The sequence below is a fragment of the Onychostoma macrolepis genome, chromosome 11 (genome assembly GCF_012432095.1).
Source record: "Onychostoma macrolepis isolate SWU-2019 chromosome 11, ASM1243209v1, whole genome shotgun sequence".
In the NCBI taxonomy this organism is placed as follows: Eukaryota; Metazoa; Chordata; class Actinopteri; order Cypriniformes; family Cyprinidae; genus Onychostoma; species Onychostoma macrolepis.
Genome location: NC_081165.1, coordinates 15855811 through 15874694, shown reverse-complemented (window position 1 = coordinate 15874694; position 18884 = coordinate 15855811). Strand labels below are relative to the sequence as shown.

Here is an 18884-nt window from a genome sequence, read left to right as displayed (position 1 = left end):
TCATAGGGATTCTGATCAAAGTCTGTTCACTGAGGATGGATTGCAAACATGGTTTAATGATTTCAAGCAGGCTTTGCAATTGAGTATGAATGCAGTCAGAACTGAATGAGGTCTATGATTTATGTTTGACTAACCCTGGTCTGAACCTTCCCGCTGGGGTCTGAACCCTTCTTTTCTTTTGCATACGTGCAACTCCCCAATTTCATGACCCTCGTGCGACTTTACGTTCTTCTTGCAGCATTTCAAATGGCCCACTCTGGGGCAATGAAAACCAGTCCCCACAAGAGACTCCTATTTTTCCTTTAACTGAGCATGTTTTAATTTATTTTCTTCTCAAACTCAGGATGTGCAGCATAGCTGTAATTGTTGAAGAAGGTGCTTGTGGTTTACTGTGATTCATATGATTCTTATGTGGTTTATCTGGCTGCCAGAGGTCAGACAGATCCCACGTTTTTATGTATTCCTCATCATTAGGACTTGCATAGAGGGTAGAACTTGGTTTTTGCACTTCAGATATGCATGTTTGCACAGTAGACCGAAGCGTTGAGAGATATTTTGGCAATAGTTTTTATTTTTAGAATTTTATTTTAATTTTAGTTTGTTTTCGTCATTTATGGGCTTTTGTCATTTTATTAGTTTTCATTAATTATTTTATTAGTTTTTAAAATAAATAATTCTAATTTGTTTTCAGTTCATTTTTAGTTTTAGTATTATTAGTACTTACATTTATATTATTTCAGTTTTTAAGTGTCAGTTTCTCATCTTTTTTATTTTATTTCAGCATTATTTCAATTAATACTTTTTTTTTTAATAGTTTAACAACACTGGTCAATCAAACTAAAAAAAACTGAATTAGATTTATCACATCAATACAATTAACATATTTAAATATTTTAATTTAAATATCTAAATAAATACATCTGCTAAATAACATTGATTAAATTGTGGATACTTTTTATTAATTAGTTGTTTTAAATCAACATGTTAAATTGACAGCCCTTTTGAGAGCTTTAATGTTACACAGGGTAAAAATTTTTAATTGAAATATGTTTTTAAATCAACAGCCTTAGTAAATAGCCTCAGATCACATCAAGAGAGTTGTACTATACTTTTACTGCAGGAGCAATCTTAGAAAGGTACACATGTTTTTTTTGTTGTTGTTTTGTCTCTTTTTTTACATACCACAGCAGTGGTTGGATGGATCTGTGGTTAAATATTCACAGCTTGCCATAAAGCAAATCACAAGAAAGCACAGCATTTTCCCTGGTCTCCCTGTAACTTTGTTCTCAGAACAAAGTACATGCTTTTGAAAGCACAGTTACAATTGAGCCAAACCTTCAACACAAAGTTAAAAAAGTAACTCGACCCTGCTTTGAAAATAAACCGAGCTCACATCTTTGTTGTATCTTTTCAAAAGAGAAGATACCAAGAAAAATGACACAAAAAAGATTTTTTTCAGCAGCACAGTGAAGGTATCTGACAGGGGGAATGAGTCAGCCCACGTGCTGGAGCAGCAGGTCAAGCTTGTTGTGTTGGTGAGTATGAAGTGCTGAAGAGGCATTTATCGCTGTCGGACCCCGTGGGACAACACAGACTTTCCAACCGTATGATGCCCAGGGCAAGTCCAACCACAGCTTTACTTTGTGAGCCTGGATTTTAAAACATCCCAATAGAAGGCTTTTTATTCAGATGCTGAATTTACAGTGACAGTAGTTAAAAATGTGATTGTTAAAAACTTAAAAGTAAACATATAGTACAGCGGTCGATTGAGGCTTTTTTATGTCCGTTCTGTGTTTGTCCAACACTGCAACACAGAAGTCAGTGGTGACCTGCAAAGGGTCCTTGAAATGAGGCACCATGTGCTCTGGCATGCCGTCTTTTTCTTCTAACTCGCTGCTTCTGGCATACTCCATAGCTCTTGTTCAAACATGAAACAGTTTTCTTAAAAAAATTGTTACATTTGAAACTCCATTGTCGTTTCTAGACCTCTCATGTCCGTCCCTTGAAAGTATTCATGCAGGTGTAGCTTCCTGAGAACTTGTGGATTTCTTCAAGGGCACTTTGCGGTAGTATACTGTTTCAAGTGTAAAAAAAGTATATAATCAGTAAGGGTTTATTTGCTTAAATAATTATATTCGTAAATAGTATCAGGCTATACCTTTTGAGGATAACGAGTGCATGCATGGTCCAGGGTAAGTAAACAAAGGCTGTATTGGTCCTAACGGCATCCACTGTTTTTTGGGCTACCACCTCAGGCTTTAGAGGAGGGAAGAGTTGGGGGAACCTGCAGAGAAAATCAGTTGTTTTATTGACTTACAAATATGCACCATTGTGAAATGGTAAACAAAGAAAGTCAAATGTGAGATTGCTAAAAGAAGCGGTTTGGCTATTGGTTATTATAATTATAAAAAAAAAAAAAAGTCTGTGTAATGTGACGTCAACAGAAAAAAGTAAAGTCGTTTCAGCTGAAAACCAAGTTATTGCATTTTGATTAAATATATGAAGAAAATAGTTTTTTGGAATAATGTGTACTGATGAATCATTCAAAATATGACCACAACCTTGCATTAACAAAGTACATAGGGTCCAATTTGATTTAATGTTCACATAAAAGTACTTCAAATGATGATCTAACCCATTTTGCTTCCTGCCAGTTGAAATGGGATAATTAAAAGGAAAGGTAATACTGAACTGATTTTATCCATCAATTATTTGCTGGATTTTTAAAAAGCCATCTATATGAGTGGGATTTTTAAATTATTAATTTGTGCTGTACCCTTTAGCTCACCTTACTCTCATGCCTTGAAACATTTCAGTGTTGGTGTGGAACGGGAGGACAGTGGTACAGCCCACCCCCGGGCAGTCCAGCAACCCCAGAGTGAGGCTTTCCATGAAGGCTAGTGATGATGCTTTAGAAGTGCAGTAGTCTATAGCACCAGGGATGGGCGAAAGAGACAGGATGGAGTTGACACACACAACATGACCGTTTTGCAGTTCCAGCATACGAGGCAAGAAGGCTTTTGTGGTCTGTGGATGAAAGGATTATTAAAAGGTAAATTACCCCCCTGGAAGTATAGGAATTTGGAAGGCAGGTGGTAAAAATGTCAAATATTACATAACCTAATACGTAAATTATGTTATTAACTTAAAATACTTTCTCATAACTCATTTTAATGTGTTCTGTGGTGCTTTTACAACATTGCATTATTTGTTTTAGTCTAACATAGCAACATTAACCAGTGGTGCGCGTTTGGCCGTAGGACTGTCTGTTTGTTTAACCAATAGCAAATTAGGGATGTTTTTTTGGGGGGGGATTTTGGAACAAAAATTACACTTTAGCTTCTCCAAACCCATACGACCTTTGTTCATCTTCAGAATACTTAATATAGATTAAGATATTTTTGATTAAATGAGCTTTCTGACCCTGCATAGACAGCAACGCAACTACCACGTTCAAGGCCCAGAAATGTAGTATGGACATTGTTAAAATAGTCCATAGAGAATACTTTTTGTGCGCAAAGAAAAGAAAAATAATGCATTTATTCAACAATTTTTCTCTTCTATATCAGTCTCTGCAGCACATTCACGAGAGTACCACAACGCATACGTGTGCATCTATTTGTAAACAAGCCACAGCGTATCAGGGTTCTACGTAAGAACGCCGGCTCCTGCGTCAGCAGCATCACACGCATGCGTGATACTCTTGTGAACGTGCAGCAGAGACTGACACAAAAGAGAAGAATTGTTGAATAAATTCGTTATTTTGGTTTTCTTTGCACACAAAAAGTATTCTTGTAGCTTCATAAAAGTACAGCTGAACCACTGATGTGACATGGACTATTTTAACGATGTCCTTACTACCTTTATGGGCCTTGAACGTGGTAGTTGCGTTGCTGTTTATGCAGGGTCAGAAAGTCTCGGATATCATCAAAAATATCTTAATTTGTGTCCTGAAGATGAACAAAGGTCTTACAGGTTTGGAATAACATAATGGTAAGTAATTAATGTCAGAATTTTAATGTCAGACAAGAGCCAACAATATTCATAATATACAATACCAGGTGACCAGATGTGTCATTTCCTGGGGACACGTTCTGCCCAGGATTTCTAAACTGTTTAAAATAACCAGGTGTTGGTTGTTTGTGCTGCGCCGACCGATCGTTTTATGACATCAAAGTACCGCGAGAGTGATTAAAAAGCATAAGGAGCCATCTGCTCTGCTCTCTATAGCTCTCGCGGTACTTTGATGTCATACAACGATCGATCAGCGCAGCACAAACATCTGCGGCAGATGAAATCCTGGGCAGAAGGATTTCTGAGAGATGGCATGTCTGGTCACCTTAATTTGGAAGCAAACTAGAAAAGACAAGAAAGTGTTACATTTAGATTAATGCAACTTTAATAGTTTGTTTTAGTTTTGACAACACTGAATCAGACGAACTCATCCTCTCTTATCCTTTCCAAACTCATTTACATACTTACCCAAAACTGTCCCATTGTGTTGATGTGCTGTGACTTCAGAAGAGCATCATCATCACTGTCCAGCAAACTCTTCCCATGCACCACTGCAGCATTATTCACTAGAATGGTAACATCTCCCACCTACCATAAGAAAAAAAAGTTCCCACTGTGAGATATTCTTTCCAAAAATGTGCTTTTGTTCTCTTTCATGGCTAGTTAGCCCTGCCATACTGCTGGGCCTTATCTAACCCAGACATTTCAGGTGAAGTGTAATCTCTATCCAGGCTACGGGGGTGGAAGTCAACAGAGCTGAGACAAAGCCAGCACTGGGGTTATTACAGGTTATTAGAGCCAACCAGTTTGAACTAATCTTATTATGATCTTAATTAAGAAACTCCTCAGGGTATGATATTATGGGGCATACCTTTTCTCTGACAACCTTGGCTTGCTTGTAAACCTCTTCTCTGTTGGCCACATCGCAAACAAAATAATGGCACTCTGTCCCCATGAGGGCGATCTCCTCACATGCCTCCTTCAGACATTTTTCAGTCCGGCCCCACAGGATTAGCTGTTAAGAGATAGGAACCACATGTCAAACATGGACCAGAGCAGAAAACTGACAAGAAATATAAAGGTTTACGAAGCATGATGTGATCTGTCATATTGGCCATAAATCATCTTTCCGAAAGCAAAACTATACGCGTCACTGCTCAATAGCACAGATAAGTACTTAGTCACATGAATTCATGTTTCAAAGTAGATTTAATTTGCTTGAAAGAATTTCATGTTGTCAGTTGTTGTGCTTTAACAGTGTCTTACCTAATTTATAATGACTTGCGTTCTTCAATGTGGGAGTTTACTAGTAAACACAAGGACATGTGACCTATAATTCATGCCAAAACTTTTGACACAGAAAGCATGAGTCAGATGATAATCTGTTATTGCATTTCAGTATGTCCTTTTTAAATTAAAACCACATTTACTTGGAACTCTATATGAGGACTAAGAAATATGGTATTCTACAACGGTATTCCATGGAAAAAAAATAATAATGTATTTCAAATTTAATTTATGCCACACGCCACAAGGGTCATACCACAATTTTTACAAAAGCTTTTTCCATTTGAGAGGAATACAGTATTTACCACACCAACATTTGAAACACAGTAGTTGGGTATGGTATAAACAGAAGAGTCCCATTCATTGAAGGAACAGTGGGGCTATTTTTCACGACCACTATTAGTTTGGAGAAGGATTAAGAGAGAAGCCTATGTGAATGGATTGGCTGGGACAGGGAACATAGGGGGGCAGTGATTGGTCAATTAGATTTGTCAGTCTGAGAGGTCAAGGAAAGGTAATGAAATCAGTGATGCTGCCTCATCATCTCTCACAGACAATTCTCATAGAGATTACACAGCCTGCTGGGCATACTGACCCAGCCATTTTCTGCTTCAACAACCTCATAATTGTGTGTGTGTACCTGGTATTTATAACAAGGATAGTAATACCAAAAAATATTGACCTTGTTGGGACATTTTTAGGTCCCCATGAGGAAACAAGCTTATAAATCATACTGAATGAAGTTTTTTGAAAATCTAAAATTGCAGAAAGTTTCCTGTGAGGGGTAGGTCTAGGTGTAGGGTTGGTGTAATATGATAGAAAACATGGAAACACAACGTGTGTGTGTGTGTGTGCGCAATAAGATGACAAAATCTTCCTCGTTTGAAAAAATATTTAAACCTATTTTATTTATTTATTTACTAACTAACTCTGTTATGATTAGTCTATAGCAGTATTACAGTATATACAGTACTATGAATTGGCTTCTATTGGTTGGCTTTCTGTTGTTTTTTTATAGTTTTCGTTTTAATTTTAGTAATTTTTTATGTGTTTTTGTCATTGTGTGTGTGTTGTTTACATTTTTCATTTAATATTTAATTTTGTTTCAGCTTTATTTCAATTATTGAAAACAATTTTAAATTTTTAGTTAACAATAATAACACTGGTCTACAGTAACACTATAATTAACTTAATATAAAAAACTCTATTCTATTGTATATGTCCTGATTTCTGGAATAAATATGTCCATCACAAACTAGTGGAGAGCTAATATTACCATATGATATTTTATAATGATGGCCTGTGAAAGGGACTTACCCTTGCTCTCCATTAACATTCAGTTTTATTGGAACCAAAATACTGTTGTCAGCTAAACCCAGGGTCTGGTTTGAGGTTTTTATTTTCACAAAGCTTTGCTTTTAATGGCAAGAATTGAATATTGAAGTGTACAGTTACCTTTTTCACACTGCTGGCTGGTTGTCACTGAAAAATGGTTCACATTTATTCACCATGGTTGCCTGTAATTGGTCTAACTCTGTTTTTCTCTTTTCGAGAAAGGGTTTGTGGAAATTTCCTCTAAACATGTGGTGTGTTCTTTTCGATATGTATTTCAGCCAACTCCTAAATGGAAAAATGGAGCTATTACTAGGGTCAATCTGAAATGTGAAGAAACATTACTCACCAAAAATGTAAGACCATTTTACTCTGTGTTTTTCTAGCTAAATGAATTCTAACCAGATAACGATTTAATGTTAGCCGTCCTAATTAACCTGGAACAATCTCTGTAGTCCCTATCAGTGATGTTTGCTGATGAATTAAGCCAAAGGTGGTCTGATCTGTAGGTGGTTTCACCTCTTTGGCCTAATGCACGTTTATTTGATAAACCTGCGTGTGTGTTCTTGTATGGGTCTGCTTTATATGCATGGCCTTTGAGCTAATTACTGGGAAGGTCTTGATTAAGCTTATAATAGGATTTCACAACAATCTTGATATTTTTGTCAGAGAACAAGAGCTCACAAGGTGGTCTCCCTTACAATCCCACTATGAGCTTCATCTGCGCACATCACATTAGCAAGTCTTATCACTCAAGTCCTTAGAGTAGCAATGCCTGAGTGCACTGCATTAGCATATAATATGCGAAAATAAGGAGCAAACAAACCGTGCTTAATCCAGTCCTGTGAGGACACACATTGTGTTTCCTTAAAGACGAACACAATGATGAGTGCTCTGTGTTTGAAGCCCTCATGAAGGAGCATTTAAGTTGGTTTATGGTGAAAGGCATGATAACGTCAGCATTTCACCATCCACTTTGCACCCTATGGAATGGGTTTGAATGTGGACGGGGGCACAAAGAGTTCAGGAGGCAGTCGCCTGCCGCTGTCTAATTAGTGTGGAGACAGAAGGGTCAGCCACAGGGCACTGCCCAGCTGGGAGCTGTATGGTCCCTGCCACCCTCCCCCCAGCCCATACACATACAGAAAGCAATTTACATAGAGCTCACTTCCTTCACACTTCCTTAAGCCATTAGCCATGGGACCACATGGATGGCCACAGATGATGGTGCTTCTGTACACAGGTTCCAAACGAAGGTTTTGGGAGAAAAATCTTTTGGTGAAAAGTTCTATTTCTTTCTTAGTGCAAACAATATTTAAATAATCTGATTTTCCACTACCTTTTGTGCAATGGAAAGGTTCCATGGCTTTATGGCTTTGGCTTTATGGATCTATAGATGCCAATAAAGAACCATTATTTTTAAGAGCTCAAGTATTTTTGCTCTTTTTTTTATTTTCTTGGTTCTTCAAATCAACATTTAGGGTTTGGTTAGTGGGCGCTGACATAAATTTTGCAAAATGTTTCCAGTGTTGAATTACCATGCAGTGAGTACTTACTGACCTTTTGGACAGCATAATAAATGGCTGCTTTCTGGAAAATTTCAACCCCCACCTAGTGGTCAAGTTAAATTTGTGCCTGTGCATTTATGATTCATGCCTTTTTAGCATTCCTTAAGAATGGGCTAACTGTGAAGATAGCCACTGCTGGTGTCTCATCCAAAGCCTTCACACCTTGACAATGGCTAACAACGGGGTGTTGACAAGCACAGTGGCTTCCTTTAACGTACTGCTGCAAAGCTGCTTCTTTCAAAGACCTTTGCCCTGGTACGTTGAGCATGTCGGTGAGCATTCAGGGATATAAGGTCTCCGAATTGTTTGCTGTGTAAGGTTTGTGCTGCGACTTTTATGATGGGTTTTTATTTAGCCCTATACACACAAGCTTCTCTAGAGGGGAAATGTGTATAAATCAAAGTAAAGCCATGGGTGTAACGCCGCCAAGCATGGGGGCCCCTGTCACAGTTACAGAAGTTATTAAGCTCTGTTTATTACAGTTGGGCCACTGGGTCTATTTATAATGCAATGTCTTGGGTGGGTGAGGCAGCTGAGACATTTCTTCCCAGCTCTTGACTTTCAGCATACAGTCCTGTTTCATTAGACTGTGCTTTCCAATCTGACTGCTGGGACACAAAAACATTACACTACTGCCAATGTGAAAGATTTCATTAAGCCATTAAATACTCCAGATAGAGCTCGTAATAGAGTAAAAATTCATACGAAAAGTTAGAAGCCTAATCATCTAAGTGTTTAGTCAAGGTCAAAGTTGCTGGCACCATGAACCTGGCCACTGGCCTCTCTAGTGGGACTGATGTAATAATCTGAACATGAAAGCTGTCAAAGTTTGAAAGAAGGATGTTTTCCTCAAAATAGCTGTTTGTTAGTTGACCCAGTTTATATTACAAGTTGAACCAGACATTGGGTTCCAGCTCTACATTTTGATTGGTCTGTTGACCATAGGGGTTATGACCTATGCACTGTTGAGACAATGGGTTTATATAGAGATGTAATGTCCCGGAGAGGAGTAGCCCATACAGACTAATACTTAGCAAAACAAAACAAACGCATCCGTTACTAGGCTAATGATTTGTGTTAATGTGGATTAGCTTACAAAATATGCCATAATAACCACAGTTTTCAAATACATACTATGGTTTCAACATTTATGATTATTACAGTACAGCTAGACTGTAAAAATGTTTTAATCATTGTTAAAGCAACTTTCCATTAATTAGCCTATTATTCAAATCCGCATTCTTCCTCAGTGTAATTAAACAGTGGTTAAGGAGGTGCAGTGAACCATTTAAATTACAGCTAGATTCTGAAAGCTTCTGACACTATAATATATTTTGTATTGTATTTTGGTGGAAACTGATACTTTTTTTGTAAGGGAAAGACAGTAAATAAATGTATATTTCTTGATAGTAACATTGCATCATTATAGCTAAATTATTAATAGCAGTTATGTTGATAATTTTGTGTTTTCTATGCCAAATAAAATGTAATGTAAAATGTAATCAAACTTTGAGTAATCTTACCGATAGTTTTGACTTATAGTTAGCAATCACAATAATGAGAAAGAAAGAGGGAGACCACCTGGAATTCAAACTATGGGGCTATACTAACACGATACACCAGTGGAAAGTTTTGAATTGAAATATTACGCAGTATGACCAAGCCATATAACCAACAGTAATGATACATCATGTTTACCTTTTTAGCTCCACGCACGGCGAACTCCTTAGCCAGGTGACGGCCAATGCCCCGTCCGCCACCCGTGATAAGCACCACGTCTCCGGTCAGATCTCTCCGCCTGCTCGGTAAGAACCAGCACACGGTCGTCTTGACAATATAGTAGAATATCTGAATAGGTAAGAGCACCACGCAGCCCAGCGCCTTCAGATCCATTTCACTCCGTCTCAGTATCCGCTTATCTCAGTTCTCGCCTGGAACAATTGCTGAACTAATTGAATCCTTGCTCGGAGAGATCACCTTTACTCCTATTTTACAGTAGTGGTTAAGGCAATTTCGCCTTATTTTGCAAAATTGACGGACACTAAATAGAGTGAAATGCATCTATCTACCACAATCCAACGCAGTTTATGTGCGCCCCGGCGGAATATCTGTCATTTTGCGCACCTTTATTCCACACAAACTCTTTATCCACGGAGCTCTTGCTGCGACAAGTGTGCGCTGCTGCTTTGCACCGTCCTGTCGCTACTGACAGCGGCCAGAATCCAACTATGACGATACCGCGGATCTGATAGGGGTTTTAAAGAGACCATTTATCTTGATTGACAGCTGGAGGACTGACAGAAGTATTGCTTTATCAAACGCTGGTGTGAGGGTTTCTTTATGACGGCTAAGTCCCCTCCCCCAGAAGTGGTGCCATAGGCAATTTCGTTGCCTTTCAACCTGCTCTTATTGTAACTAGTGGTGGGGATTTTTGCTTCATTCCAGTGATTCGAATCTTTTGAATCGGCTCATTAAAATGATTCGCTTAGCGAGCATTTATGTTACAATGAGTCCTTTAATTATTCACTTAATTAATAATTCGATTCGAATCGTACACACACACACACACACACACACAAACACACAACGCCGAGTAGAAACATGTCCTCTATTAATAAAATTGCATACAGATCTTTTTTTTTCCCCAAAAATGAAGTCTTATTATAATTCCCAATATTTTGTCAGCTACTGGGCATAACTTTACTCAAGCTGTAGAAAAAAATAAAAAATAAATAATGAGTCATTTTAATTGTGTATGCTCAGTCATTTTGACACATTCATAATATTCTTCAGAGACTTTCTCTTCTTGTTGTGAATGAAATTAAATAGATGTTTAAATGACGAACTGGACAAACGGCTGAGCAGATTCTGGTAAACAAACGAGATAATTCAGTTACGTTCGTTTATGTTAAGTCAGTGCCGTTTGATCAGACTTAACAACAAAACGTGTTCATTCTTTAGGTTGTTAAGTGAAATGATTCCTTCACATAAAAAGGTCGATTCAAAACGAAGGAAACACCAATTCTTTTGCACGATATGCGTTTCGAATTGGTTACGTTTGCATGTGGTTGAATGAATCACTGGATTTGAAGTTTTCCGGTTTAATAACCTAGTTGTTTAGTGACGAATTTGAAACAGTTACAGGTAAGACTAATAAAAGCTGCCAGCTAACACAAGTGTCAACACGACAGAGGATTTGTTAAACTGACTAGGAAAAAAATGAACCGGTTTGACAAGACATATTTATATTAACAGAAAATATATTTAAGTGTTATATACAATTTTTTTTTTTTTTAAATGGCTTTTTATGACTTTATAATGTCTGTTTTGAATAGCAGGCCTACCTTTGTTTTGTTCACTGCATAGGCTAGTAGGCTAAACAAGTGGGCAAGCTTGTTTACAATATTTTTTTTTTCGAGGTAATGCTACATTAGGCTGTTATAGTGGATTGTAATGTATTTATTAAATCAAAAGAAGAATGGTCCTATACAAACTGGATCTAGGCATCGTTTTTGCAAGGTTTCTGTTCAAAACACAAACAACAACAAAACTGCATTACCTTCAGACAGAAGCTTTTGCAATATCCCTGTGATGTATTTTAATTGGATTTATTATGATTAGGCCTAGTTATTTTCCATGCCAAATGTTCAATGTATGATGTATGTGTGTAAACATCCTGTTGCTCTTTTCAGCCCACAGTGCTCAGACTCAGGCAGAGGAAGGATTCCTGCAGACCAGTGCACCTCCAGAACATGGAGACCTTAGTAAATGGCTCTTAAACTCACACAGTAAACCCAGGAGCCGTTGTGGAGATTCCAGTCTGTGATTTTTGGCCTGGCCTCTGCTTCTACTGCTTAAAGCTGAATGGAGGGCTGCTCAGACAGGACTGGGTCAAAATGCAGCCTCACAAAGACTGCTTTGTGCTATGCTGTGCCTCTTAGTAATGGCCCAGCAACTCTCAGAAGGTTTAATGGTTGTCTGGTGGGTGGAAAAAAGGCATGTTTCACTTGAATTTGGCCATTTCTGGATCTGTTGATAAAAAACAGGCCCAAAATCACAGATGCTGACTTAATTTTCTTACAGTATGTTGCAAAATATTGTTCAAACATTATTCTCTGTTTTTATTTGATGGCTTTATTTTATCTTGCACATTTTGTTGGGGAGATATAACAGCATGATGATGCTGAACAAAAAGTCTTTCTCTTTTCAGTTAGAGTGTCACTGCCATCTGCAGATCAACAGTGAAAGTTCACTAAATCTGATGTATTCTCAAAGGTAGCCATAGTGCAAACATTGTCTGTCATGGAAGATAGTTTTATCATTTGCATTTGCATAGTAATAGGATTAAAGGAACTGAATTAGTTTCCAGTTGATGAATATGAGTGTTTTGTCTTCACTAAAGCTGTGCCACCATCAGTTATCTCTTACGTAAACATTCAGCCAGCATATTTTCATGTGCATTGTTGAAATACTAATTAGCTTATCTGGTCAGTTAGAACATACCTAGTGGGCATTAGTCAGGGTTGGCAGATTTCATTTGTACTGTGGTCAGACTTTTCATCTACTTGGTTAGTATAAATTCATACAGTGCCATATGCTTTTACTAGGGCTGTTACCAGCATTTGGGGAGTAACTAGTTACATGTAACGGTGCTATGTAATTTAATTACAAAATAAATAATAATTGTAACTGTAATCCTTTACAGTTACTGAGAAAAAATGTGTAATTAAATGACAGTTACTTATGAAAATTTGAATATTTTCTCACACACACAGATTTTTTTTCCCAAATTGCATTGACACCAGTGTTTCAGGAGTTTATAATACTAAATAGGACACATGCTTATTCGATAACTGTTTTATTTCCTATTTGGGTCCTATTTTTTTTTTTTTCAACTATTTTTTCCAAGGCATTGATTTTCTTTTATAGCTATGCAAATATTTGATTTCAAAAACAGTATCAAAGCTATTAAACTATTTCTTGTTATTTTTTAAAATCTGCATTTAACCTCAGAATGATCTCAAAGTTAAAAAAAAGAGGTGCTAGGACTTTTAAAAATTTAAATTTTGGCTGTGGTGGCTGTGCTTTAAAATTAAATTAATATAATCTTAATTTAAGTGATGAACAATTTTGTAATTCGGACAGTAATCAGTGTTGAATAGTACTGTAAGGTAAACCCTGTCTGGTTTAAATGTTTGGAAATAATTAACAGTTGAAAACATTTGTTAGTAGTAGTCAATGTAAATGAAAATGTGGTCAAAAATTAATCAAATGTAACCAGTTACATTACTTTAATAAAGTAACTGAAATAGTTACACTACTTATTACATTTTAAATAGAGTAACTTGTAATCTGTAACCTATTACATTTCCAAAGTAACCTTCCCAACACTGGCTGACACTATTTTGTGAACTTTGTACTGTATTGCAATTGAAACACCTCTAGTGTAAAATAAAATCTGTTTAACTTTGTAGAAGATTGGCTGAAAATACATTAAAATTTAAAGCTGTCTTCTGTGGAAAATAAATATATAAATCAACACTTGGTGTGAAACCAGTAGACCTGGCAACCCTGGCACACCTTAACCTTGTACCTACACTATAAAGGGGAGGGAACATATATTTGAACATCTTTTGCTGTGAATGCAATACGTTGAACCAGCCATGCACACTGTAATCACAATACTGTTCATTACATTTGCAGCTCTTTTTGCTGCTTTTTGTTTATTGGTATTTGTCCCAGTGTACTTAGAGCTAAGAAATGTAAATATTCCTGCTGGAGTTGCTAATCCTTGGAAACTACGCGTGACTCATTGTGTGTATGTGGGGATAAGCGTTGTGGTGAGTGTTTATGCTATTTGTGTTGCGTTTGCTTGCAAATCCAATCATATATTCTGATTTCTTGTTAAATTCTCATTTATACTGCAGACTAAACGTGTTTTTTCTGTAAGCACTAGCTCGATATTCTCTCAAGGACATGATAAGGAGATATGATCTGTTCTTCTTATCTCAGAATATGAGTACAGAATTTAAATGGCTAAGCGGAATTCTTTACCCACTGAGTGGCATATTTAATGGCACAGAGAGCATTATGAATTGACCAATCATTGTCAACGAGTCAGTTTTGTATTCAACCCACTTTTAGGGTCAAATTCTGGGGCGATTAGGGCTGTGCCATCAGATGAATTTTATACGAAGGTTCAGATGTTGTATCATGGCCTGCAAAAGGCCAGTGCCCCCTGGGCTTCGTATTAAGGACTTGACCTTCAGTGGAGTTCCAGTGAGGGTGTATGAGCCTACTGCTGCCTCAGGAGAGAAGAAAAGGGGCCTGGTGTACTTTCATGGTGGCGGATGGGTGTTTGGCTGCATTGGTAATATATACTCAAAGAAACAGTGAAATACTGTTGTGTTGATAGTTTCAGGTTTTCATTGTTTGATCTTCCACAGATGATTATGATGAAGTGTGTCGGTATATTTCACTGGAGAGTGACACCACAGTTGTATCTGTTGAGTAAGGTGACTTTTTGCATACTCATTTGATGTAAAAATCAAGTTTTGGCTGGTTTAATTTTCCCTCTTGATTTCCTTCTCTGTTTCCCATGTTTAGTTACCGTCTGGCCCCTGAGCACAGGTACCCTGCACACCTAGATGACTGTGAGGTCGTGACTCGCCACTTCCTGTCAATAGCAGCAACCGATTTCGGGGTGGACCCACGCAGGGTGGCAGTTGGTGGGGACAGTGCAGGGGCGAACCTGGCAGCCGCTCTCTGCCAGAGGCTGTCGAAGACACAGGATGGTCATCTGCCATCTCCCTGTGCCCAGGTTCTCATCTACCCGGCACTACAGATGGCAGATTTCCACCTGCCCTCATACCAGCAGAACCACTCTGTGCCCATATTGTTCAGAGGCCGAGTGGTGTTCTATTTCCTGCAGTACCTCAACGGGAATACGTCTGTGAGCCAACAGATTCTGGAAGGCAAGCATGTTCCTGTCGAGCTAAAACTTCGCTACAAGAAATGGCTTGATCCAGAAAATCTTCCACCTCAGTTTAGAAAGGGAGTAAGAAGTCCGCAGGTTATCACAAGCCATGATGCTGAAGTCTATCACATCATCAAAAGGGGGCTGGATCCAGAGATCTCCCCTTTACTAGCCGATGATGATATTCTTCGCCTCGCGCCTCCCACCTTCATCCTGACCTGTGAGTTTGATGTGCTGAGGGATGATGGCATTCTCTTCCTTAAGCGACTGAAGGATGTAGGAGTGGAAGTCACATGGGAACATCTATCTGATGGCTTCCATGGAGTCATCAGTTTCTTCAACCAGGGCAGGTTGACATTTCAGTCTTGTCAAAAGGGTATGGACAGCATTGTACGATATGTAAAGACTCTCTGACTGAGAAGTCGAAAAGATTTGGCAGAAAGATTCAGAATGTGCCCTGTTAGTGTTTTTTTTTTTTTTTTTGTGAAAAAAAATGGGAATGAACAAAAATGCTCCATAGAAAAATTTTAAAAGTAACAAACCAATAAAGAAGAGTTATAGGGTTGTTAAACTTTCAAGCACACACACACACACACACACGTATACATTCAGTGCCTTGCAAAAGTATTCATACCCCTTCATTTTTTAATGTTGCTGCCTTATGTTAAACTGCTTTAAATTACTCCCCCCCCCACACATCAATCTACACTCCATACACCATATTGACAAAGCAAAAACAGAATTGTCACAACTTCGTGAATTTATTAAAAATAAAAAAACTGAAATACGTACATTGCATAAGTATCCATACCCTTAACTAAATGCGACAAGCTTTTCTCATCAGCATTTGGCAATTATCTGCCATTCTTCTCCTCACCTCTCAAGCTCTGTCAGGTTGGATGGGGGCAGATGCACATTTTCAGGTTTCTTCAGAAATATTTTATTGGGTTCAAGCTCAGGCTGTGGCTAGAGTGACCATCAGCTTCTTGTTCACCACTCTAACCAAAGCCCTTCTCCATCAATTAATCAGTTTGGCCAGGAGGCCAGCTCTAGCAAAAGTCCTGGTTGTTTCAAACTTCTTCCATTAAGAGTAACGGAGACTACATGCTTCTGTGACCCTTCAATGAAGCAGAATTTTTTTCTGAACTCTTTCACAGATGTGTGGCTTGACGCAAACCTGTTTCTGAGCTCTACAGGCAGTTATTTTGACCTCAGGGCTTGGTTTTTGCTCTGATATGCATTATCAGCTGTTAGACCTTTTATTAAGACGTGTGTGCCTTTCCAAATCATGTCCATTCAATTGAATTTGCAACAGGTTAACTTCACTCGAAATGTAGTAACATCTACAAGCAATATGAATGCTCCTGAGCTAAATTTCAACTGACCCAGATAAGGGTATGAGTACTTATGCAACGGAAAAATTTAAGTTTTTTTTATTTTTAATAAATTTGCAAAGATGTTAAAAAACATTTTTTTGCTTTACCGTTATGGTGTATGGAGTGTAGATTGGTGTGGAAAATAAGTAATTGAAAGCAGTTTAACATAAGGCAGCAACATAACAAAACTGGGGGGGGTTATTATTGAAGGGGTATGAATACTTTTGCAAGGCGCTGTACATACATACACACACACAGTGGTGCTTGAAAGTTTGAACCCTTTAGAATTTTCTATATTTCTACATATATATATGACCCAAAATTAATCGGATTTTAAAGCAAATTCCGAAAGTTTGACAAATAAAAACCCGATCAAACAATTGAGACAAAAATATATACTTTGTCATTTATTTTTTATGGAAAATGATACAATATTACAAATCAGTGAGTGACCAAAGTATGTGAACTGCTAAGATCTGCAGTTAATTTGAAGGCGAAGTTAGAGTCCATCTGCTCAGAGGTATTTTCTATCAACAGGATGTCTATCAGGTGTCAGTGCATGATATGTGTTATTTAAAAACAGGGATATATCAAAGTCCGATCATGTTTGTGGAATTGTATCATGGCACGGACAAAGGAGATCTCTGAGGTCCTCAGAAAAAGAGTTGTTGTTGCTCATCAGGCATGATGGGAAACGACTGACTGACCACACAGCTTAATGCTCATTGGTTCAGACAAACTGTGATGCTGCGTTCTCTTCTAAAATGTTTTATTTTTTATCTGATTTCATGTGATTATGTATCTAAATTATGCATGAATATTTCCAAACACTATGTAAGTGCGATCTCTGTGTGAGATATGCACTGTAAAATATCCAATTAATAAAATGTTGGAAGGGCAAAAATATTTAAGTTGAGCTAATTTTATTGCTTGGGCTTAGTTGAGAAGACATATTATATTAAGTCTACACACATATATTTTAAGGGTCATTCTTCAATTGGGGTGGCAAATGAGAGGCAGAATTTGTAAAAATGCTTGTTTTTTTTCTAATAAAATATATTGCTATGCATTTAAAATTAGTTTAATATGCTATATCCACTAAAATGAAAGCTTAAGAACATTTACATTTTTAAATAATTTCAATCAAACACTGGTGACACAGCCACTTATGTCTGTCATTTTGAAATAACATTTATATAGACTTTATATTGCAAGTTACTATAGGCTCTGTGGTGTTACCAGAAAAGACAGTAACACCACAGACAAATCAGCCTAAATTCAGACTTTTCTAAAATGGAGGCTGCCATCATGATGATTTCAAGATTGGGGGACATTTTGGAAATATAAGTATGTATTTATCAAAATTTTGATTAAAATATGTCAGATCTGCATGTTATCAACATAAAGTGTGACACGAAATTATCAGAAATGTAGCTAACTTTAAGAAAATTAATAAGAAAGACTGTAGTCCCCATGCATGCACCCCTCAGATCAACCAGCACCTGCAGTGACATTTACACACAGGAAGTAGTCCAAATAGCATTCCCCCTTTGCTTAAAGGGGCGACATCCATTGTTGTAACACCACAGACATGAATTTGGGGGACACAACTTTTTTTCTACAAAATATGTATTTTTTAAAACAATTTAATAAAATTGTACATGTTAAATAAAATCTATATTCACAATATAACGACTTTATTTGTGTTAAAAATGTTATATTGTTGCAATTACATTCCATGATACCTCTCTAATGTATGGTGGGAACATCCATATATACTGTATATATATATATATATATATATATATATATTTTTTTTTTTTTTTTTTTGTGATCAACTTTTTATTTTATTTTTTAAATCAACAAAACAACATCCACACAAACAAACAACAGGGAGGGGGGAACCAACAGACACACCATAACAATTTCAATTTTTAGCAAAAAGGACAAAACAGAATCCACATGAGTCCACAGACCGACAACAATTGAACATTCCCAAAACGTGGAGAAAAGTACCTGCTGGTACAATGTTACAGATATGACAGTTATAGGTCGATTGCAGGTTAATTTTAAACCTCTTGTAAGGAGTTATGTATGCTCTATGGATGACTTTGAAATGGGTAAAACGATAAACCAAGTTTTTAGAAGTTAAGATTAGATTACACCCTCTCCCAGTCGACCGATAAACATGAATATGTCTGAGGGAAATGAGCTGTTTAAGTTAAGGGAACGTGGTCGGGTAGCACTTTACAATAACAGTAGGCTACATGAATTATCATGCACTAATACCTTAATTAATAATTACTTGACTATGAACTAATGAAGAGTTAA

At 37.3% G+C, this 18884-nt stretch overlaps 2 protein-coding genes across 3 annotated transcripts; one reads left to right on the top strand and one right to left on the bottom strand.

Annotated features, from left to right (window-relative positions):
- Window positions 1-917: 917 nt before the first annotated feature.
- Window positions 918-10606, bottom strand: dhrs3b (dehydrogenase/reductase (SDR family) member 3b). 2 transcript variants are annotated; one of them, XM_058790484.1, is made up of 7 exons: window positions 10326-10602; window positions 9900-9999; window positions 4886-5029; window positions 4483-4602; window positions 2789-3027; window positions 2159-2284; window positions 919-2074 (listed from the first exon to the last, which is right to left on the bottom strand). In XM_058790484.1, exons 3-7 carry the CDS (start codon window positions 4967-4969, stop codon window positions 1990-1992), a joined length of 654 nt encoding a protein of 217 aa, XP_058646467.1. In that variant the 5' UTR covers window positions 4970-5029; window positions 9900-9999; window positions 10326-10602; the 3' UTR covers window positions 919-1989. The 2 variants fall into 2 exon arrangements, with proteins under 2 accessions (XP_058646466.1, XP_058646467.1); XM_058790483.1 differs by having other exon boundaries at window positions 918-2074; window positions 9900-10606.
- A 2661-nt stretch (window positions 10607-13267) lies between these two features.
- On the top strand, window positions 13268-18222 carry aadacl4 (arylacetamide deacetylase-like 4). Its single transcript, XM_058791794.1, has 4 exons — window positions 13268-14041; window positions 14346-14571; window positions 14648-14711; window positions 14808-18222. Exons 1-4 carry the CDS (start codon window positions 13844-13846, stop codon window positions 15589-15591), a joined length of 1272 nt encoding a protein of 423 aa, XP_058647777.1. The 5' UTR covers window positions 13268-13843; the 3' UTR covers window positions 15592-18222.
- Window positions 18223-18884: the final 662 nt, after the last annotated feature.

Bases quoted from the DNA above. Each gene is read 5' to 3' on its own strand.
- aadacl4 (XM_058791794.1), top strand. From the start codon at position 13,844: ATGCAATACGTTGAACCAGCCATGCACACTGTAATCACAATACTGTTC. The intron at 14,042-14,345 runs GTGAGTGTTTAT...ACCCACTTTTAG, and splicing joins ATGTGGGGATAAGCGTTGTG to GGTCAAATTCTGGGGCGATT. The intron at 14,572-14,647 runs GTAATATATACT...GATCTTCCACAG, and splicing joins ATGGGTGTTTGGCTGCATTG to ATGATTATGATGAAGTGTGT.
- dhrs3b (XM_058790483.1), bottom strand. From the start codon at position 10,094: ATGGATCTGAAGGCGCTGGGCTGCGTGGTGCTCTTACCTATTCAGATA. The intron at 4,603-4,885 runs GTATGCCCCATA...TTCTTATGGTAG, and splicing joins CCAAGGTTGTCAGAGAAAAG to GTGGGAGATGTTACCATTCT. The intron at 2,075-2,158 runs GTATAGCCTGAT...CACTTGAAACAG, and splicing joins GCACTCGTTATCCTCAAAAG to TATACTACCGCAAAGTGCCC.